Source organism: Podarcis muralis, chromosome 3 (assembly GCF_964188315.1).
Source record: "Podarcis muralis chromosome 3, rPodMur119.hap1.1, whole genome shotgun sequence".
In the NCBI taxonomy this organism is placed as follows: domain Eukaryota; kingdom Metazoa; phylum Chordata; class Lepidosauria; order Squamata; family Lacertidae; genus Podarcis; species Podarcis muralis.
Genome location: NC_135657.1, coordinates 5,299,336 through 5,322,967, shown reverse-complemented (window position 1 = coordinate 5,322,967; position 23,632 = coordinate 5,299,336). Strand labels below are relative to the sequence as shown.

Here is a 23,632-nt window from a genome sequence, read left to right as displayed (position 1 = left end):
TCCGTTGGTATTTCTCCAGTCTTCCAATTTTGTGCAATCAACATTCTTGCTGCTGTAGTGGCATACATAAATAAAGTCCTCATTTCTTTTGGTATGTCTTGGCCTAAAATACCTAGCAAAAAGGCTTCTGGGTTGTTTTTTACAAAAGTTATTTTCAACATTTTCTTCAATTCATTGTATATCATTTCCCAGTAGGCTTTTACCTTTTTACAATCCCACCACACGTGATAAAATGTGCCGTCTGTTTCACATCTCCAACACTCTTTCTTTTCATTTTTATACATTTTTGCCAGTTCAGCCGGTGATAAATACCGTATTTTTTGCTCTATAGGACTCACTTTTTCCCTCCTAAAAAGTAAGGGAAAATGTGTGTGTGTGTCTTATGGAGCGAATGCAGGCTGCGCAGATATCCCAGAAGCCAGAACAGCAAGAGGGATTGCTGCTTTCACTGCGCAGCGATCCCTCTTGCTGTTCTGGCCTCTGAGATTCAGAATATTTTTTTTCTTGTTTTCCTCCTCCAAAAACTAGGTGCGTCTTGCGGTCTGGTGCGTCTTATAGAGCGAAAAATACGGTACTATCTGTACATCATTTTCATATAATTCTCTTTCAATAACATACAATCTGTAAATTTCAAATTTACTTTCCACAATTTTATCCAGTCCTGAAATTGTATATTGTGTCCTACATCTTGCGCTCCTTCCTTGGAAGTTTTTAAGCTGAGGTTGGATGGCCATCTGTCATGGATGCCTCCCTTGAGATTCCTGCATTGCATGGGGTTGGACTAGATGACCCTTGGGATCCCTTCCAACTCTGTTATTCTTAGGCATCATGCAGCCTCTTGTGCAGGGCCTTAAGCAACAACGCAGTCCGTCTTCTGCCAGCTCCTGTGCCGTGGGGGGGTCACACAGCAGTGCCCCTGCCAGAACATCCTCTTTGGATGCAGCCCAAAGTGGAGAATGCCAAGGACCTGCATTGCAGAGGGTTGATCTAGATGACTTTTGGGGGTCCCAGCTCTACGGTTCTCTGATTGCGTGGACCTACGTGAAATCAAAACCCTCTGATCTGTCATAAAAGCATAGTGATGTGTCCAATTGTCATTCACACCCCATAATTTATCCAATTGACCTTTTCCCTAATAATCTTGTTATTTTTTTCACCATCAGTCCACACGGGAGCTCCTCCCTTTTTGAGAAAGAAGGCTGGATATTTATAAGAACCCGTAAACAAATGATAGATCAGTTCCAACAGATGGGTGGGATATAAATATTAAAATTATTATTATTACAAAGGGGAGATAGGGTCATTTGAAGAAGGGTTAGGTGAATTAAGAAAAACAAGATGTGGCTCTGATTAATGTAGACATTTGTTTTGATTCCAGGCCATAGAAAACAATGAACGCTGTAAAGGAAAAATTTGTAGATTGAATATTGAGATTGAATATTGAGATTGAATGAGTAGATTGAATATTATGTTAAATGAACAATTCTTGATCCTGCTTGTAGAATATATTGCCTTTTAAGGAAATGAAATCTGAATCTTGAAATTCTGTTCATTGTGGTGGAGGAGGTAGTTTGTGTTTATGTTTATATCCAAGCAATACGACTGTTGCATTGCAGTTTGCAATGGGAAATAGAAAACTAATTTTTAACAAGAGAGGGAAACTGCTGGATATCAAGAGGAAATCCAGGCCTCGGGAGCAGAACGTGTTATTGTGGTTCTGGGGGAAAGTCGTCCCCTCCAGATCAAGCGTGCTGAGAAACCACAAAGTCCACTCCTTCTGGTTTTAGAGGTGCGTGGGGAAATCGTTCACTTTCGACCGGCTTGGCCTCTTCCGCCCACCCCAGCCCCCCGCTGGCAATCTCATTCGAGCAAGCGAAAAGCTTCCCTCGCCAGCCTTGGTGTGGTGCGTCTGCGCCGGGAGAGTAGCCGGAAAAGCCGATAAGGCTCCCAGGACAGAAGTCTTTGTCCTTATCTCGGCAGAGCACATGTGCTCACTGAGAGTGCATCCTTTTCCTGTCCTCGGATCGGGAGACGTAAACTGACCATCTCCCGACAGCCGGGACTTCAAACGGGGGGCCCGGAACGTCTGCAAGGCGGGAGGTTTTTTTTTTTCCCCTTCTCCCTCCCACCCACCCCACGACTTCAGAGGCCAAAATGGCAAAAGTAGGTCGCTCCTTGTTTTGGGAAGCGATGCAGAGAGCTGGCCACGGAGCAGTGAGACAGGGTGGTGCTTTTGTTTTGTTTTCGCTTTTTTGATCCCGTGAAACTTTCTGATAATAACAGCCGTGCCCGTCCAAAACCTTCTGCGTGTATATTTTAGTTTTGACCGGCGCAAATCCAAAACGGCTTTCTGCCTTGCTGCAGTTTGTTTTTAAGACGTTTCCCAGGAAGGACAGTTAAGAAGGCTGGCAAGGAGAGACTTTATATGCCTTTGTTCTTCAGCTCAGATTGTACTTAAGGTAGACCCGGAGAGAAGAGTGTGATTTCTTGGGAGGAGTCTTGCAGCAGTGACCCAGCGTTTAGGGGCACTCGACCATCGAGGTCGTTTGGAGGCAGCGGTGTTTCAAACGGCTGTCAGGAACGTGCCAAGGAGAGGTTGACTGGAGCCTTTCGCCAGGGCAGGGCGTCCCGGGTGCCAAGCATCTGAAAGCTGCCTTGCGTGGCAATGGCACACGGGTCCCTTTAAATAATAATAATAATAATAATAATAATAATAAACTTATGTCCCACCCTCCCCAACCAGAGCCGGGCTCAGAGTGGCTAACAACAATAAAGGTAACACAGTTTACATAAAATCACAATCAATTAATTAAAATACATTCTGTTGTGTTTTTTTTAATAATTTTTTAAAGTTTTCCATATACATTCCACCAAAATTTAACATCCACTTCTCATCAACTACACCTTTTAGACTTCCCTCAGCATGTCTGACAATTCTCCGTATTGTCACTTTTACTCACATTTCTCAATTTTATATCGCACTATAATATTGCATTCTTAACCTTATCATATTTTTTAAACAATATTTCTACCAATCATTTTCACAGAGCTTCTTGAAAACAAACAAACGTTAACTGTTCATCACATACATTTTTGATATACTCTGTTAATTTATTCCAGTCCTCGGTGAATCTCTGGTCTCGTCGGTTCCTAATCCTCCCTGTTAATTTGTCCATTTCTGCGTATTCCATCAATTTCATTCTCCATTCTTCTTTCGTAGGCATTTCTTCCTGTTTCCACTTCTGGGCCAACAAAATTCTAGCTGCTGTTACTGCGTACAATTAAAATACATTCTGAAATCAGTTCATTCTAAAATCAATTCAGCATCAAATTAATGGCAACCATTGGACTATGAGGATTACAGAAGGAGGGGGTCAGGCTGTGCCTTGGCCAAAGGCCTGGTGGAACAGCTCTGTCTTGCAGGCCCTGCGGAAAGATGTCAAGTCCCACAGGGCCCTAGTCTCTTGTGACAGAGTGTTCCACCAGATCGGGGCCACGGCCGAAAAAGCCCTGGCCCTGGTTGAGGCCAGTCTAACCTCCCTGTGGCCTGGGACCTCCAAGATGTTTTTGTTTGAAGACTGTAAGGTCCTCCGTGGGACATACCAGGAGCGGCAGTGCCATAGGTACAAGGATCCTAGGCCGTATAGGGCTTTAAAGGTGAAACCCAGCACCTTAAACCTGATCCTGTACTCCACCGGGAGCCAGTGCAGCTGGTATAGCACCGGGTGAATGTGATCCCGCGGCAAGGACCCCGTAAGGAGTCTCACTGCGGCATTCTGCACCCGCTGGAGTTTCTGGGTCAGTCTCAAGGGCAGCCCCACGTAGAGTGAATTGCAATAACCAAGTCTGGAGGTGACCGTTGCGTGGATCACAGTGGCTAGGTCAGGGCGAGAGAGGTAAGGAGCCAACTGCTTAGCTTGGCGGAGACATTGGTGCGCCAAGGTCTCCTCCACTCTTTGCCCACCTGCCTGCCCCAAACATTTTGTACTATGCTTTGTAGGAGAGTCCCAGGTTTGCAAAGGAGGAACCTGCCAGTCCTGCTAGCTGAGATACCCAGGGCTGAAGCTCTGGTCTGTTGGGCGCATTGTGTTGCCAGCCTTGTATTATCTGCGGGGACTTACCTTCTTCCTGATTTAGAATTTCACCCCAGGGGCCCCGCCCACCCAGGCCAACCAATCGGGTTCTTCTGGACAGGAAGGGTCGTAAGAGACTTCCTCTCCCAGTTCAGGATTTCGCCTCTGCAATGACACCTTTCCTGGTTCTGCAGTATTTCTGTCTCCCTCTTGACCCTTGGCTCTCCTCCCTTAGCTGCGACTTAAAAGAAACCACCTTGCACCAATTCAGACCATTGCCCTGCCTAGCTCAGCATTGTCTGAATGGCAGTGTTTTTTTGGTGTTTTTTTTCAAAAAAATTTAATGATTTTCACAAAATTATAAATAAACAAACAAACATAAATCATAACCTTATTATAATTACTCTTATTAACATTGTTAAGTGACTTCCTCGCTTCCCCTTGGTTGGATTTCAATGCATATCCATTTAACGGTTTCCCAAATCAGAGTTCTTATAAACTTAACTTAATCACTTAATATCATTCTATTTTTTCCATTCAAGATTAAACATATTAGTTCATCACTTAACTTATATAAAATCCTAGGCCGATCTAGTACTTGCAATCTATTTCCAATTAATTTAACTTAACATATTTAACTAAATAGTCATTAAATTTCAACCATTCTTCCTGATACTCCTCCGCATTCTGGTCACGGACTCTTCCGGTCAGGTCGGCTAACTCTGAAAAATCCATCATCTTCATCTGCCATTCTTCTACAGTTGGTAATTCTTGCGTTTTCCACTTCTTAGCTAGTAAAATTCGAGCAGCAGTTGTGGCTTTTTGAGGCAGCATGGAAATGGATCACACAGCTAGATGGGATTCTATTCTCTTCCACCTCCGCAGGCCACTTTCTGGCAGCAGGTTGGGGCTGCCCACCTGCCATCTGGCGCCGGCATGGGTCGAAACAAAACCATACATGGAGAAAGGCGCTGAGCATAAGTAGAACCTTCTGGATTTGGCCAATGGCTCATCTGGTCCAACAAACTGTTCTCGCCATGGCCAACCAGTTGCCTGTAAACCCGCAAGCGGGATTTGAATACAAGACAACAAGCCCCTAAACTACTGCTCCTTGGCATGAGGTTGTTGTTATTTAGTCATTTAGTCGTGTCCGCCTCTTCGTGACCCCCTGGACCAGAGCACGCCAGGCACTCCTGTCTTCCACTGCCTCCCGCAGTTTGGTCAAACTCATGCTGGTAGCTTCAAGAACACTGTCCAACCATCTCGTCCTCTGTTGTCCCCTTCTCCTTGTGCCCTCCATCTTTCCCAACATCAGCGTCTTTTCCAGGGAGTCTTCTCTTCTCATGAGGTGGCCAAAGTCTTGGAGCCTCAGCTTCAGGATCTGTCCTTCCAGTGAGCACTCAGGGCTGATTTCCTTCAGAATGGATAGGTTTGATCTTCTTGCAGTCCATGGGACTATCAAGAGTCTCCTCCAGCACCAGAATTCAAAAGCATCAATTCTTCAGCGATCAGCCTTCTTTATGGTCCAGCTCTCACTTCCATACATCACTACTGGGACAACCAGAGCTTTAACTATACGGACCTTTGTTGGCAAGGTGATGTCTCTGCTTTTTAAGATGCTGTCTAGGTTTGCCATTGCTTTTCTCCCAAGAAGCAGGCGTCTTTTAATTTCGTGACTGCTTGGCATAAGGTTCTTCTTACCAAGTCAAGACAGTAGTCCGTCTAGGCTTGTGTCACCTCTGCTGGCTGGCAGGCATCTTTCTATAGCCTCATTTTCGGGGGCCTTTCTCAGCCCTGCCACTTGGAATCCATTGACTGGAGATACTGCTGTTGAAAGCAGCCCTGATGTCTACAGACAAAGGATGGGATATTGAGTATTTAGAGGAGGGGTCAGCAACCTTTTTCAGGCATGGGCCGGTCCACTGTCCCTCAGACCTCGTGGGGGGCCGGACTATATTTTTGGGGGGGAAATGAACGAATTCCTATGCCCCACCAATAACCCAGAAATGCATTTTAAATAAAAGCACACATTCTACTCATTTAAAAACACCAGGCAGGCCCCACAAATAACATAGAGATGCGTTTTAAATAAAAGGACACATTCTACACATGTAAAAACACGCTGATTCCCAGGCCATCCACTGGCCGGACTGAGAAGGCCTTAGGTTGCCTACCCCTGATTTAGAAGGATAAAATAATCAAAGTAAGTAAAATCTTGAGCCTCTGCACACAGTGCATCCTTATGTTATGCTCCCTGCATACCCCCTTTTTTAAAAAATGCACCACGGAAAACAAAGTTATTATTATTATTTAGTAAATTCTTATATTGCCCTTCATCCGAAGATCACAGGGCAGTTCACACACAAAAAAGACACAGTGAGAACACAGAATACATAGTAAGGCAAATACAGTGGTGCCTCGCAAGACGAAATTAATTCGTTCCGCGAGTTTTGTCGCCTTGCGATTTTTTTCGTCTTGCGAAGCACGGTGTCGGGAAAGTTTTGGAAAAGCTTCAAAAATCACCAAAGTCTTTAAAAACCTCAAAAACGGCTACCACACCGCGTTCTATGAGTTGCTCCTCGAAGTCAAGTCGCAACTGTATTAACGGTGTTAAGAAAAAGGAAACAAACTTGCAAGACATTTCCGTCTTGCGAAGCAAGCCCATAGGGAAAATCGTCTTGCGAAGCAGCTCAAAAAACAAAAAACCCTTTCGTCTAGCGAGTTTTTTGTCTTGCGAGGCATTCGTCTTGCGAGGTACCACTGTATAAAAGCAAAGCAAAGCCATAGCTCCTCTCCTGCATAACATACTATGATTTTGAGGTTATTGTTGTTTACTGCTGCGGCGGGAAGGTAAATGGCGTTTCTATGCGCTCTGGTTTCCGTCACGGTGTTCCGTTGAGCCAGAAGCGGTTTAGTCCTGCTGGCCACATGACCCGGAAAGCTGTCTGTGGACAAACGCCGGCTCCCTCGGCCAGAAAGCGAGATGAGCGCCACAACCCCACAGTCGCCGTAGTCACCTTTGCTATCACCTGCTATCAGATCCTTTTTAAACTTGAGGCTCTAGGGGTTGAAATAAGACCCAGTAAGCAGGGGGGAAGAGCAGGCCCAGAGAGCCAAATCAGCATACCCTTCCTTACCCACCAAGACTGACACGCCTGGGCACAAGCTGTCGGATTGCAGGACAAAAGTTCAAAAGTTGGCCCAGGGATGGCATCGCCCCTGCAGAATGCCCCGTGAGAACTCCGTGTCCCAGCATGCCCTTCTATCTCGATCACGGGCAGCCGGCTTGGCTCAGATTTACGGCGCATTTCGTCAGGACCTGCCGGCTTCCCGGCCCAGCCGCACCTCCATGCAAACACGGGGCCAGGAGCTGCAACTTCGTTTTGGCAAGGGACGCCTGCGGTGGCCTTTTTGCCGGGGGGGCGGGGGGAGCAAGCCTTAGGGCGTGCCTCTCTCCCCTTTGGGACAGAAACTACAAATTGAGAACAGAATGTTATAACAGCTTGAGGTGCTGCTTGTTCTTGTAGCTGCTTAAGTCTGTCCCGTAACGCTGATCTACGGCCCAGTCCCAGGGGACTTCCAAGCAACACACATGAGCAGCTTGAGGCAATTCACTGCCACGAAACGCGGTTGAGCTTTGAGAGGGCAAAAGACAGGTGGGGACCTTGTGGCAGGCCTCTGGACGGTGTGAACACCAGACCTGCAAGGATTTCCGATGCCCAGTTGTTTACCAGGGACACCAGCCATATGACAGAGTTTTCACACCACGGTAAACTCTAATAAATGGCTTGTGGCGAATGCGCGAGAGGCCCTCTTTTCCTAGCCATCAGGAGCAGCGAGCCACGGGCCTGAAATATAAATGAGCCTCCTACATAGGTACCTTAAGTATGTATACGAACTCAGCGAGAGGTGTGTGAGCTTGCTTTCACCGTGTAATCTCATTTATGTTAGGTCTGATTTGAGACAAACGAACTCTCGTTTCCTTATCAACACAAAGAAGCCTTTCTCCTTTCTGATCTTTCATGCTTGTCAGAGTTGAAAATCCCTGCGCACAACAACAGGTCATGGAAAAGTATGGAAGAATAGGCAGTGCTCTTGAAGAGAGGCTTGGGTACTGCTTTTGGTTGTATATCCCCCAAAAATTACAGTGGTACCTCAGGTTACAGACGTTTCAGGTTACAGACTCAGCTAACCCAGAAATAGTACCTCGGGTTAAGAACTTTGCTTCAGGATGAGAACAGAAATCGTGCTCTGGCGGTGTGTCAGCAGCAGGAGGCCCCATTAGCTAAAGTGGTGCTTCAGGTTAAGAACAGTTTCAGGTTAAGAACGGACCTCCAGAATGAATTAAGTTCTTAACCTTAGGTAACACTGTATTTTGATACTATACTACATTGATTGTCCTTGAATCTTCCCGCCTGTCCTGCCACCCTCTCCTGCCACGCCTTTTGACAACCACTGCTCTGAAGAGAGGTGGGCCTCTGGAAGACCACTGCACCCAGAGTTTAGGGTAAAAGGTAAAGGGACCCCTGACCATCAGGTCCAGTCGCGGACGACTCTAGGGTTGTGGCGCTCATCTCGCTTTACTGGCCAAGGGAGCCAGCGTACAGCTTCCAGGTCATGTGGCCAGCATGACTAAGTCGCTTCTGGCGAACCAGAGCAGCGCACGGAAACCCTGTTTACCTTCCCGCCAGAGTGGTACCTATTTATCTACTTGCACTTTGACGTATGTTTGAACTGCTAGGTGGGGAGGAGCAGGGACCGAGCAACGGGAGCTCACCCCGTCGTGGGGATTCGAACCGCCGACCTTCTGATCGGCGAGTCCTAGGCTCTGTGGTTTAACCCACAGCACCACCCGCGTCCCTTAGGGTAGCCTTTCCCAACTTGGTGCCCTCCAAAACATTTTGGACTTCAGCATCCTTTGATCCCAGCCGGCAGATGAGATGCTGGTGGAGGTACATTACAACCGCATCTTACGTATGTTCCGGGATATACACAACCGCCTGCCTCGCTTGGGATTTAACTTGTGCGATTTCAACCAGCCAGATGCCAGGGACTGGACTGAGGAGGGCTGCTGGTTTGCATAGTTCACAGGCTGGAAAGGGTAAAAGCTGGGAAATATTGAGGGAGCCTGGGGAGCAGCAGGAAGAAGCCCTGGGGGAGAGTGAGCTGGCAGACTCAGTGTCTTTGGAGAGCATTCCTGAGTCCCCCGTCTCCCAGAACTAGGCGGGCACTGAGGGTGATGGAACAGAAAATTCAGAGGCAGAAAGCTCAGATCAGCCGGCGCAGGAATGATGTAGAACAAGTGTAGTCAACTTAAGGTCTGTGGGCTCGATCCAGCCCAATTGCCTTCTCAATCCGGCCCGCGGACGGTCCGGGAATCAGCGTGTTTTTACATGAGTAAAATGTGTCCTTTTATTTAAAATGCACCTCTGGGTTATTTGTGGGGGGCATAGGAATTTGTTCATATAGTCCGGCCCACCACATGGTCTGAGGGACGGTGGACTGGCCCCCGGCTGAAAAAGTTTGCTGACCCCTGCTCTAGCCCATGGGTAGGCAACCTAAGGCCCGGGGGCCAGATCCGGCCCAATCGCCTTCTAAATCCGGCCCATGGGCAGTCCGGGAATCAGCGTGTTTTTACATGAGTAGAATGTGTCCTTTTATTTAAAAGGCATCTCAGGGTTATTTGTGGGGCATAGGAATTTGTTCAATTTTTTTTTTAATTTTATTTTTTCAAAATATAGTCCGGCCCCCCACAATGTCTGAGGGACAGTGGACCGTCCCACAGCTGAAAAAGGTTGCTGACCCCTGATGTAGAATAAGAGAGACGGAGCGGGGTTGGGCTTTACTTGGAGCAGCGCCATTATTTTATAGAGACAGTGTTGCTTTGTCTCTCTCTCTCTGTGAATACTGAATAAATTACGTGGTGTGGGTTAAAGCACAGAGCCTAGGACTTGCCGATCAGAAGGTTGGCGGTTCGAATCCCCGCAACGGGGTGAGCTCCCGTTGCTCTGTCCCAGCTCCTGCCATCCTAGCAGTTCCAAATCAAGTCAAAGTGCAAGTAGATAAATAGGTACCGCTCCAGCGGGAAGGTAAACGGCATTTCCATGTGCTGCTCTGGTTCACCAGAAGCGGCTTAGTCCTGCTGGTCACATGACCCAGAAGCTGTATGCCGGCTCCCTTGGCCAATATAGCGAGATGAGTGCCGCAGCCCCAGAGTTGGCCATGACTGGACCTAATGGTCAGGGGTCCCTTTACCTTTACCTTTTAAGAACTCTTTTTGGTTATCTGTTTGCCTGCCACCGAGGGAAGGATTGTAATTCCCCGAAGCCTTGACACCAGCCCCGCAAGAGCATAGGGTTGAACTCACGCAGGCTAAATGCATGTGAGATGCAATGTTACTGTACGGGCACAGGAGGTGCCCGTGGGTGCCGTGTTGGTGACCCCGATTAGGAGCTCCCGACCTGGAGACCAGAGCTATAAGGAATTCAGGGCTACTGTCCGTAATCTAGTTGCTGCCACACAACTGTTCTGCCACAAGGACGAACTGAAAGCTTACCCCCACCCCCACCCCGGCCATGTTCTCAGCTCCCCAGGCTTTGCATCTGAACTTCCTTTGACACCGGGTTGCAAAAAACGAGAGCTCTGCCAACGTATTCCTGGGTGAGCAACGGGCTGCGGGGAAGCCTCCGGGCTTTTCTCATAATCCCTGCTTCTCTCCCGATTCGGGATTCCAGCAAAACAGGAAATGCCTGTTGCTTCCACCCTCTGACAGGATTGATCGGGTTGTGCAGAGTTAATTAATTCTACTGGCTACCCCACCCCACCCCCCCTCCGCTCCCAATTAACAAATCTGCTTGTTTTATTTCGTGACGAACCAGATTATTTGTTGTTCTTCCTTGAAGCTTCTTTCTTTTTTCAAGATGAAATAAAACTTTTGGCACATATACAGAACAAGGCTGCTAAAAGATTGTGGATCTTCTTTTGCACATAGTTATAACATGAAATAAAAGTGGAAAGGGGTATCTAGAGCTAAACATAAAGGAACAAATTTGCATAGAGAGATTGAAGATAATAAATTAACATCACAAGTTTCCAAATAACAAATGGGTTTGCGTTATCCTGTACCTTACTACTCCAGTACATTTTTTAAAAAATACTCCGTTTCTTAATCAATGCATTATTCTTGTTTCCTTTCCTAATTTTAACCACGCATACGACGTCCCTGATTTTAGTTATCCAGTCTCTCGAGGATGGTGTTATCAGTCCCCAAATAATAACGCTAGCAGCTGTTAAGAGATGTTGCGTTAATTCCCATTGAGGTCGTCCCCCTTGTTTGCCTAAATAAATAAGTAAACGAATTGCCTTTCTCCAGTCTCCCTTCCCCGCCCTTCCCAAAGGGTAACCAACCAAAGTTCCCAGAGCTGCCAGTTCTTCCCAATTTCAAAAGCCTAGTACATGGTTTCCTCATCTCAGAGAAGCCAAGCCCTTCGCTTGTTGACACAGCTTCCTCCTATAATCTCCGCTGGAATCCTTTTCCGTCTTCAGGGTTTTTCCAGGCTCCTGATGGCATCATTTTTTCCTAAAGTCTTATCTTAGCCATCTCCTTTAACACCCCATTCTTTTTATTTAAAAAAAAAAAATTACAGTTTAACATTCCACGCATTTATCATATAAAAGAGAAATAATAAAAGAATCTAAATATCCCCCTACCCTATGACTTCCCTCAATTATGTCTTACACTTAATTAATTTCCAAATTGTTGTTTCTTAATCTTTACATCCTTTGTTGTAAGTGTTTACTCAAATCCTGCCAATGAGTCCATTTTTTTACAGTATTTCTGTAGATACAGCATAAATGGTTCCCAATTGTCTCTATTGTCATTTATCTCTTAAGTCTTCCTGTGAGTTTCGCCATTTCTGCATATTCCATAACTTGCCATTCTTCTTTCGTTGGTATCTTGTCGTCTTTCCATTTTTTAACACTCCATTCTTAATCCACCCAGCTGGGGGCCTGTTAATGCAAATTTCTTTTTTATTTTTTATTTTTGCTTTTAATTCTGATTTTTCCTTCCTCCCCACCCCATTTCCTCAAGCCTTCCTTTCTTCCTTCCAAATCCCCACTGGTTACTTGGACAAACCTTCTGGACAGAGCAGTCTGCAAATCAAAACACTCAGCTGCCTAACGGCTTCATCAGAGGCTGCCATTTGCTGCTGGAGAAAACTGAGAATGGCTATTGTTCCCACTCCATTCATGAAATACCTTGCTTGTCTTGCTAGCAGACCAGCCAAAGGGACGGTTGCCTATAAGCATGTGCAGAGGGCTCTCGCCACAGAGTCCCCATTGTTGGCCCCAGTTCAATTGAGACTTGGCAAATCACTCTTGCGGGCAGACGATTGGTTGGTTGGTTGGTTGATTGATTGATTGATTGATTGATTGATTGATTGATTGAAATTATACACCACTTTTTTTCCTCAAGATTGTTTTCTCCCACTCCTCATTTTAATCCTCATTTTAACAGCCCTGTTGCAGGGATTAAAATTTCATGAGGACGGGTTTCCTTTGGCTTTTTCAATAATCCCTCACCAAGACAACTTCCTGTTCAGTTTTCATTTTTTTGAGAGGTATGTTGTCTGAAACTTTACCTTGACATTCCGAATCTTAAAACTGAGAGACTTAAAGACAATAATGACTTCAAAAAGGATTGGGAACCTTTTAAGATATATATACAGAAACAATACATTGAAATGAACTCACTTGCAGGATTTGAGTAATACACTTAAAATGGAATAATAATAATAATAATAATAATAATAATAATAATAATAATTATAATTATAATTATAATTATAATAATTTATCATTTATACCCTGCCCATCTGGCTGGGTCCCCCCAGCCACTCTGGGCGGCTTCCAACAAAACACTAAAATACAATAACCTATTAAACATTAAAAGCTTCCCTAAACAGGGCTGCCTGCAAATACAAATAGTAAATACAAATAAGGACTAAGAGACTAAGTACAGATTAAGAAATAAGTTTATTTTATCATAGAAGGGATACAAAACTATATGCAGAACAAAAATAATACATTCTAAACCAGGAAGGGAAGTTGAGGGGTATACTGAGTATGTAAAATGTAATTTGAGTTTCTTGAACATTTTAAAATTTGTATAAAAAACTTAATAAAAATTATTTTAAAAAATAAATTTCAAAACTAATTGTTAAAATTGTTAGATTTTTTTTAACTCTGCACTGTTGCGCGCAGATTACTCATCCTCCTTGGGGAAAAATGACGATTCCCCAGCCTTCCGAGTGCTCAGTCATGCTTTTACTTGATCCGTTTTGCTGTGGGTCGAGACAAAAGAGATCTTTGGATGGGTGGGGTAGGTCTCTGCATCTTTCTGCCTTGTCATAAAACAGGCCCTTCCATCCTTGGCTCCAGGTGTGCGTAAGCGTCTTTGGCCATCATCACTGTTGCTTGCGCCTCATCATATTTCTCTGTCTTTAGGATCCCAAACAGCTACCATGTCAGGAAATATTTCTTAAAACGTGTGTCTCGTGTTAGCCAAATCTCCCGTTTGCAAAAGAGGCTTCCTACTTTCTGTCACGTCGCTGCCATTAGGTGTAATTGGGTCACCTTCGCACGCTGTCAAATGCCAAGATGCACATCGGATTCAAGTGTCCTCAGAGGAGACATGCCCAGAACAGTGACTCATGCAGAAACACATAGTGTAGACTCCTTTGAGCAGGTTGCCTAAGGGAGGCAGTGCAATTAATTTATTTATTTTCCATTTGGGGAGCTGTAGTAAGTAATTAGGGACACGGGTGGTGCTGTGGGTTAAACCACAGAGCCTAGGACTTGCCGATCAGAAGGTCGGCGGTTCAAATCCCCACAACGGGGTGAGCTCCCGTTGCTCGGTGCCTGCTCCTGCCAACCAAGCAGTTCGAAAGCACCTCAAAGTGCAAGTAGATAAATAGGTACCACTCCAGCGGGAAGGTAAACAGCGTTTCCGTGTCCTGCTCTGGTTCACCAGAAGTGGCTTAGTCATGCTGGCCACATGACTCGGAAGCTGTACGCCGTCTCCCTCGGCCAATAAAGCAAGATGAGCACCGCAACCCCAGAGTCGGCCACGACTGGACCTAATGGTCAGGGGTCCCTTTACCTTTTAGTAAGTAATTAATGATTTGAAGTATATATTTTTCCTGATTAAATTCATGCCCTGCCTTTCCTCGCAAAGGAGCCCAGGGCAGCAAATAACGAATGATAATAAAGACATATTTAAAACGCCTTAGAAACAATTCTGATACAGATGCGGACTGCAAAAGATCTCAACTTACTATTGTTATTCTTATTTATTAATTTATACAGTGGTACCTCTGGATGCGAACGGGATCCGTTCCGGAGCCCTGTTCGCATCCTGAAGCGAACGCAACCCGCACCTGCGCGTGTGCGGGTCGTGATTCGCTGTGCATGCGCGTGACCTCATTTTTTAGCACCTGCGCATGCATGAGCGGCGAAACCTGGAAGTAACATGTTCCGTTACTTCTGGGCCGCCGCAGAGCGCAACCCGAAAACGCTGCACCCCTTTGTAAGTCACTCTGGGACTTTTCACACAGCAGACTGCCAGTAAAATGAAATCATCATCATCATCAGATCATAAATCAACAGGCAGTACAGCAAAGGATTAGCACATAACCAGACCTGAGCACTAATACCCTGAGACTGCCTGCGCGAAGTTTCCTGCAAGAAAAAGCTCAAGGTACTCTCCCATTTCCCCCCCCGTTTCATCATCGCAGCAACTCTCTGATGGAAAGAGCTGTTGGGCAGTGGAACGTCTCGGAAGTCTGTGGATTCTCCTCCTCTGGAGGTTTTTAAGCAAAGGTTGGATAGCCATCTGTCGGGGATTCTTTCACTGTGATTCCTGCGCTTCCAGGGGTCAGACTAGACAGCCCTTGGGGTCCCTTCCAGCTCTTCATTTCTTGCCCAGCATCCAGCAGGTACCAGCCAATTTTCACCTGGCCAGCCTGCTTGGAAATAGCCATTTGCTGTACCTGCCTGGTTTCCATGGCTCCCTCGCAGGGAAGCCTTCATGCGAGGCATTCCTGGCACCGCCCCGTCTTTTCCCAGATGATTGATGGTCTCCCACCAGTGTCCCCGAAACCGAATGTGCGAGTTTGTTTGGGGCCTGACACTGCCTTTACCTGTCTCCATGCCCCGCTGCCTTCATGCTCAGCAGCCCGTGGTTATTAAAATTCCTCTTCGATACAGGGGCCTCTGGCAGGCTTCCCTCTCTTCCAGGCCTCGCGGGTTTCTCTGAGCTCCAGTCTTGTGGCCAGGCCAGGTCTGGCGTTGGCCTGAAGGGAGTTAAACGCCCTGTGTTCCTGTCAAAAACTGTGCTCCGCGCACCTCCTTAGTGGTAATTAATGTGTCTCTGGCCAGATTTGCAAAGGCAGTTTTGAAAATTCATCTCGGCCTGCACAGGTTGCTTACGTGTGTCAGAGCAGCCTGTGGAGGGAGCGATCGGCTGGAGTTGGCAAAGGGGTGGCGGAGACATTTGTCATTGTGTAAAGTGTCGCGTCGGAACTGGTATGCAGTCAGAAGGAGAAGGGAGGGAGCCTTTCATAAAATCGTAGACTTGTAGAGTTCGAAGGGACCTCCAAGAGTAATCTCGTCCAACCCCTGCAGTGCAGGAATCACAGCTAAAGAACCCCTGACCAACCTCTGCTGGAAAACCTCCTTGGGAGGCAGCCCATTCCACTGCTGAACAGCTCTTACCGTCAGAAAGTTCTCCCTAATGTTTAGTCGGAATCTCCCTTCTTGTAACTTGAAGCCATTGGTTCAAGAGCAGGAGAAAACAAGCTTGTTCCATCTTCCGTGTGGCAGCCCTTAAGATATCTCTCATCTCCTCTCAGTCTCCTCCTAAGCATACCCAGCTCCTTCAACCATTCTTCATAAGGCTTGGTTTCCAGACCCTTGATCATCTTGGTTGCCCTCCTCTGCACACGTTCCAGCTTGTCAACATCCATCCTAAATTGTATCGACTTTCAGAACCTCAGGGATGTGGGTGGCACTGTGGGTTAAACCACAGAGCCTAGGGCTTGGCGATCAGAAGGTCGGCGGTTCGAATCCCCGCGACGGGGTGAGCTCCTGTTGCTCGGTCCCTGCTCCTGCCAACCTAGCAGTTCGAAAGCACATCAAAGTGCAAGTAGATAAATAAGTACCACTCTGGTGGGAAGGTAAACGGCATTTCCGTGTGGTGCTCTGGTTCGCCAGAAGCGGCTTAGTCATGCTGACCACATAACCTGGAAGCTGTACGCCGGCTCCCTCGGCCAGTAAAGCGAGATGAGCACCGCAATCCCAGAGTCGTCCGCAACTGGACCTAATGGTCAGGGGTCCCTTTACCTTCAGAACCTCAGAATGTTCCTGTACCTGGATCAGGCCAAAGGGGACCACATATCGCCCAGCATCTTGTTCTCACAACGGCCAACCAGAAGGCCATGAGCAGGACCTGGGTGCTTCATTGCTCTGCCTGCTTGTGATTCCCAGCAACTGGTATTCATAGATAATTGAACCATGGAGTGGTAGCCCAACCCCCTGCAATGCTCCGACAATGGAGGATAGTGCACAGATGTTGTAGCTAGCATCCTCCATGAATTTGTCTAAGCCTCTTTTAAATCCATCCAAGACGGTGATCATTCATGCCTCTTCTCCCTCCCCACACATACTCTCAATGGCACATCTGCCCAGTATGTACATGCCCCAGGATGCATTATCTCTTCACTGTATAAATTTATTAGTTTCCTTTGAAATTAAGCCAAACCCCTGCTCTGCCTCTTGCAAGTCTTCACTAACTTTGTTGTTGTTGTTTAGTCGTTTAGTCGTGTCCGACTCTTCGTGACCCCATGGACCAGAGCAGGCCAGGCACCTCTGTCCTCCACTACCTCCCGCAGTTCGGTCAAACTCATGCTGGTAACCTCGAAAACACTATCCAACCATCTCGTCCTCTGTCGCCCCCTTCTCCTTGTGCCCTCCATCTTTCCCAGTATCAGTGTCTTCTCCAGGGAGTCTTCTCTTCTCATGAGGTGGCCAAAGTACTGGAGCCTCAGCTTCACGATCTGACCTTCCAGTGAGCACTCAGGGCTGATTTCCTTAAGAATGGAGAGGTTTGATCTTCTTGCAGTCCATGGGACTCTCAAGAGTCTCCTCCAAAGCAAAAATTATATGTTGCTTTTATCGATCTAAAGTCAGCTTTTGATACGGTCCCAAGACACGCTTTGTGGCAAAAACTGGAAAAGACAAATATAGATCTCCGTCTATTATTTCTCATCAAAACATTATATACTGACACATCAATACAAGTAAAGGTGGATCTGGCTGGCCATCTCACCACTAGAATTAAGACCACCACTGGAGTCAAACAGGGATGCATTTTGGCACCTTTCCTGTTCAATTTTTATATTAATGACATGGTTAAAGAACTGGAGGGCCTACAGTTTGCCCCTGTCACAATTCTCGACCAAAAACTCTCAGTTTTAATGTATGCTGATGACCTAGTACTTGTATCTAGAACCCAGGTGGGCCTGAGACGGCTGCTTGCAAAATTAAGTTCATATTGCATGAGGAATGCTTTATCTATAAACTATGACAAGACGCAGGTCATTGTATTTGGGAAGCGTTCCAAAAAGCATGTTTGGCACCTGGATGAACACATCATAAACCAAGTAAATACGTTTAAATATCTGGGATTGATTTATTCAGAAACGGCATCTTGGAATACACAGCTATCCAATATCAAATTGCAAGCCTTTAAATCAGCAAAAGCCATTCTGAAATTCGCTGCATGTAAAGGTGGAAATCTGGTCAACCCAGCTCTATCTGTGTATAAAGCAAAAACAATGGCCCAGATTTTATATGGCGCAGAGGTTTGGGGTACCTCAAAGGTCTCCGGTCTGGAACCCCCACAGAATTATTTTTTAAGAGTTCTTTTAGGTTTACCCAAAGACGTGCAATCTGCCATGGTCAGGTTGGAAACTCGCATGTTGAGCATAGAGAGCCAAATAGATAAAAGAATTCTCTGTTACTGGTTTAGAGTTCAACAGATGGACAACACTAGGCTACCAAAAAAATGCCTGATTGAGCTCTCAAATGGATTACCCCTTAAAAACTGGGTACATCATGCTGCCCAACTGATGGGCAAATATGATCTCTCAGTGACTGAGATTAAAGAACTCCCCTTATATTCACAGAAAAATATTTTTAAACGAACCATAAGGGCAGTGGCAACTAAAAACGATCTAAACTCTATGTGCACATCTACATGCGCCCCATTGTATTTTAAACTTAGAGAGGTCAATGAACACATATCTTATTTTAATGAATTGACTTTTGCACAGCTTCGAAAAGCTTTTACAGAGCTACGACTAAATACAATAAGCTCTGCTTATAGAGATGGGAGACATAGAGGCATACCAAAAAACGAACGTGTTTGCATTAGGGGATGTTCTGAAGTAGAGGACCTTATGCATTATATCTTGCACTGTCCGTTATATAATGATGCAAGAAAAAGATTTTTGGTACCTATAATGACAGGGTCCCCTGGCCAGAACCCCCTCGATATGATGTTATATCTCCTTGCAGACACAGATAAGTATGTGACCTGGCGGGTAGCACTTTTTGCAACTGCTGCCAGGAAAATTAGAGCAAATTATATAGCCAAGGCAGCCATTAACTGTAAAGGAGATGAATTTATTTGATCCTATCTATCTACCTCAGGCTATGCTCTATCTTTGTCACCAAACTCTGAGTATAAATTGCACACTGTATTAATTGATATTGTTTTTAACATTAGTGACCATGTGATGATTTTAGCTTATGAATTTTATTGTTTAATGTTTTTATTTGTACATTGGGGTACTTTTATAGCTTTGTTTAGAGTATGTAATGTTTTAATAATATAAATGTTTTAAGCCTTTTTTTACCAATTCAGTATATTTACTTTTAACTGTCAAATAATTCTGTGTACATTGCGGCAGCCTTTGGCTATGTGCAATAAAACTGACTGAGACTGAGACTGAGTCTCCTCCAGCACCATAATTCAAAAGCATCAATTCTTCGGCGATCAGCCTTCTTTACTAACTTTTCACTAACTTGGTGCCTTCCATATGTTTTGAGCTGAGCCTGATGGGAATTGTAGTCCAAAAGATCTGAAGGGCATCTGGTTGGCGAAGGCAGAGCGATTCTTTTACGAGATGGAAGATGGAGCAATCTTGTTTTCTGCTGCTCCGATGTCCTTTGCTGGAGGCTTTTAAAGAGAGGTTGGGTGGACCATCTGTCAGAGATTCCTTTTTCCAATGAAGGAGAGTCCCTCCAGAGCAGGAGAAAACAAGCTTGTTTCCTCTTCCATGTCACAGCCCTTCAGATATTTGCAGATATCTATCATTTCACCTCTCAGTCTCCTCTTACCCAGGTTAACATCCCCAACTCCCTCAGCCGTTCCTCATAAGTCAATGAGATAGTGTGGATGTAGTATTTAAACAGATTTCTATTTCAATACCAAATCAGTGTTCACCATGACACCACCTTCTGCTCTCCCCAGTCTTTTTACGTTAAGAGAGAGAGAGAGATAAAACTTGATTCGCATTAGCCAATGGCCATAGCAAGAGTAAAACATTACAGTATATGCAGAAAATGAAATTTGATATAAAAGCACCTGAATCAGCAGTCCGTTAGTGGCCCTTGTTCTGAATGCCCCTGCTATGAACCCAGCAACCTTTGCTGTTATCTGCTCAATTTGATCTGATAGGAGAAAGGACATTGTGGCAGTGGTTGAGCGCCCTGGGATGGTTAGTACGAGTGGGGTGATGATCTTGTTCCTCAGGTCTTTGAAGAGAGTGCAAGACAGGAGGACATGTGCCGCTGTTTCGGTGCTACCGTCTCCACAGGGGCAAAGACGTTTCTCAGGCAGGATCTTTTGGAATCAACCCTCAAGTACCGCAGATGGCAAAACATCCAGTCTTGCAAGTGTAAAAGCACGTCTGTATTTGGGGATAAGAAGTTTGTGCAGATATGGGGCCAGAGAATCAAAAGGGAGAGGTGGAAAATGAACATACCAAGGGCAGAATTTCCTTCTAGTGGCCGGGTTGTTCTGATGCTCTTTTAGACGTTGACCAGTTACTGTTTTCTTCAATGGGGCCCTTTTTATGTTAATATTTTACTGGAGCAGTAAGTCTGCCATCTTGGATTTAGCCTAAGCAGCCTGCTGAACTGAGAAAGCGCTTTTATTATGTACATCTCTGAGAAGGTTTTGTGCAGGGGATACTCATTAAGGAAGGTTTATATGAGGCTTACTAGACTTAAAGAATTGTAGAGTTAAAAGGCACACCAAGGGTCATCTAGTCCAACCCCCTACAATGCAGGAATCTCAGCTAAAGCATCTGTGACAGATGGCCACCCAAGCTCTGCTTAAAAACTTGCACGGAAGAAGAGTCCACCACCTCTCGTGGGCGTCTGTTCCACTGTCGAACAGCTCTCACTGTCAGAAAGTTCTTCCTGATATTGGGTCGGAATTTCCTTTCTTGTAAATCAAATCCATTGGTTCAGGTCCTGCCCTCTTGAGCAGCAGAAAACAAGCTTCTTCCATGTGACAGCCCTTGAGATCCATGAAGATGGCTATCATATCATATCTCAGCCTTCTCTTCTCTTCTCTTCAATGTGGTGTAGTGGTTAAGAGGGATAGACTCGTAATCTGGGGAACCGAGTTCGCTTTCCCGCTCCTCTACGTGCAGCTGCTGGGTGACCTTGGGCTAGTCCCACTTCTCTGAAGTCTCCTAGCCCCACTCACCTCACAGAGTGTTTGTTGTGGGGGAGGAAGGGAAAGGAGATTGTTAGCCGCTTTGAGACTCCTTAGGGTAGTGATAGAGCGCAATATCAAATCCAAACTCCTCTTCCTCTTCTTTTTCTTCTCCAGGCTAAACAATACCCAACTCCCTCAACTGTTGGAAGGCAGTTTGGCTCACTGACTTCATCTCTCTCCCCTTTCACTTTGCAGGCTGCTGCTGTTGGCACAGAATCTCCAAAGGAGGACCAGAAAGAGGAGGAGGACCCATCAGACGAAGTGGACTCTGGCAACACCGTAACCAGTGCCCTTACCGTGCAGGAGTATTTTGCCAAGCGCATGGCCAAGCTGAAGAAAGCCCAGCGTGAGGCTGACTTCAGGACAGCTGAGTCTCCTCCAGCGATGGCTGAGGAGTCGGAGTGTTTGGTAGCCCAGCCCATGAAGAGGAAGTACCCCAAGCATGGCTGTTCTGAAAGTGAGGATGGCCTTGAAGGACCAGAGGCAAAATGCCCCAGGGATCTTGGCTCAAGTGAAGAAGTGGAGAAGCTCAACACCCAGAAGAAGAAGAAGAAGAGGACGAAGAAGAAGAAATCTAAGCACTCCAGTCCTGGCGGTGGCAGCCTTAGTTGCAACGGATCTCAAAATGGCGCCCAAGAGAAAGGAAGTTGTGGCTCAGGAACTTCCGATGCAGAAAGCAATGACTCAGAAGAGCCAAGAGGAAAGAGAAAGAACAAGGGCGAAAAGCTAGTCAGGGATGCAGTGGCAGATGTCAAAAAACTGAAGAAGAAGAAGAAGAGGAAGAAGGAGAAACCCTCCAGTTAACAGTTAATACACTCTGCAGACTGTTGACCTGGTTGAATTGTTGGTTTTCGGTTGCCCTAATGTATTACCAGGTGCCCAAATGTGCCCACATCCATACATAGAAGTAGGGAGATTATCTCTCCCTCTTTCTCACACGTGCACAAACACACAGAATGCATTGAAGGAACACGTCAAGAGTTCCTCATGAAGCCACATACTGCCCACCCCCCCCCTTCTTCTGCCCTGCACAGTCACCTTCAATTTTTGGCAGGTGGGGGTGTGATAACCCCTCACCCTCTCAGGTTCGTTCAGGAGGGTCATCTGGACCCCCTTGTTTTCTGGAGCAATCCTGGGCTCGTATTCATAGTTCCTTCCAACCCCCAAAACAAACACAAAATCACCAAAAGGAAGAGGACCTTCGATTCACCCTCCAAACAAGACAGTTAAAGTCAAAGGAGGACTGTTTCTACTCAGTTCTGGTTTTATTCCAGGCTCCCTTGATAACTTAGGAACTGAATCAGCAAGCCTTCAAGCCAGTTGCTCCAGAATCCACTGGTGATTTCGGTGAATTGAATGAATTAACAGGAAACTCCTGGGAAAGAACATCAGTGGTACCCTGATTTCCACATGTTGGCAGATAAGTGATGGGATCAATACAGGTGGTTGTCTTTGGCACACCTGTCCTGCCGGTGGGTGCTACAGGGGGTCACCTACCTGGGCAAGGTGGTGGTCCCCGTCTTCTCAGTGGACCAACAGTAACACCCCAGACAGCCCCAGGTGGCTGGATGTTTCCACTATTTGCATTTTCCCACAATGCCCCTGGAGGTGCACTGCCTCCAGGGGGATTGTGGGGAATTGAGAAGACGGATGCTAGACCCAGCTCTTTGGAACCACAATCTTTTTTAAAGGGAGCCCCAAGGCAGCCATCGCCACTGGGCTCTGCCAGGGCATTGGTGCCCCAACTTTGTGCCCTCCAAATGTTTTGGACTATAACGTCCATCGGCACAGGCATGTGACACAGCAGTGGCAGCAGGGTCTGATGGGATTTGTAGTTCTGGAGGACACTGCGTTAGAGAAAAGTGACCTTGGCTCTGTGATTCTCAACACCCGCCATCACTACAGAGCACACTTGGATTGTGTGTTCTCTCGCCTTTCAACGCTCCTCCCAGCCTTTTCTCTTAATTATGAAATGCCTTGATTTATGACGCTTGGGTTGGCTTTTCCAGCTTGCGTAAGGACTCACTATGATATAGGATGCCATAGACTCATTTGCTGCCACGTTGGCAGAAACCAATCACCCTACCGGGCTTCGGGGAAATGACCCAGGCAGCCTCTATTACAGAGCCCCAAAGAAATGTCCCTGCAGAGATTGGACGGGGTGGGGTATCTGTTAATTAGTGGTTTGCAAAAAATCAAAAAGCTGCATTCCTTAGGTTTTGTTGGCACACTTCAAAAGAGCACCAGGCCTTGAGCGCAGGCAATGAATCACTGCTAGCAAAACTCTGCATCGCTGCCTATTAATGCGTGAATCCAAAGACGCCCTCCAGATTGGCTGTTTGGGTAGCTGTGGGTTTCGGGCTCCCTTGCGAGCCTTCCAAAGAATGAAATGAAGCTTTGGGACGGAGGCCTTCTCCAATGGAATTTGGTGTGTGTTGGGTTGTTGTTGTTGTTTTTAAGAAATAAAATCTCCCCCGTCTACACTTTGATCTCTGTTTTGGTGTCTGCGAAGCTTCACACGCAAAATGCAATTACTTTAACAAAGGGGAGCGCCAATCTCGGTGGAAAATCAGGTGCGAGACCAACACGGTAAACAGATCGAGCAAACGGGGTGTGTAAGAGGCCTGTGGCTGGTTTGGAAAAGATCGGGAGATCAGCGTATTATTCGTAATCCCTGCACACGCATGAGTACAGTTTGCTCTTTCGC

The 23,632-nt window shown here is 46.2% G+C and overlaps 1 protein-coding gene across 1 annotated transcript in view; it reads left to right on the top strand.

Annotated features, from left to right (window-relative positions):
- PINX1 (PIN2 (TERF1) interacting telomerase inhibitor 1) overlaps positions 1 to 23,408 on the top strand; it is a 57,348-nt gene extending 33,940 nt beyond the window's left edge. The window contains exon 7 of the mRNA XM_028725200.2: positions 21,121 to 23,408. Within this exon, the coding sequence (XP_028581033.2) occupies positions 21,121 to 21,729 (609 nt within the window). The 3' untranslated portion in view covers positions 21,730 to 23,408. The remainder of the gene's footprint in view (positions 1 to 21,120) is intronic.
- Positions 23,409 to 23,632: the final 224 nt, after the last annotated feature.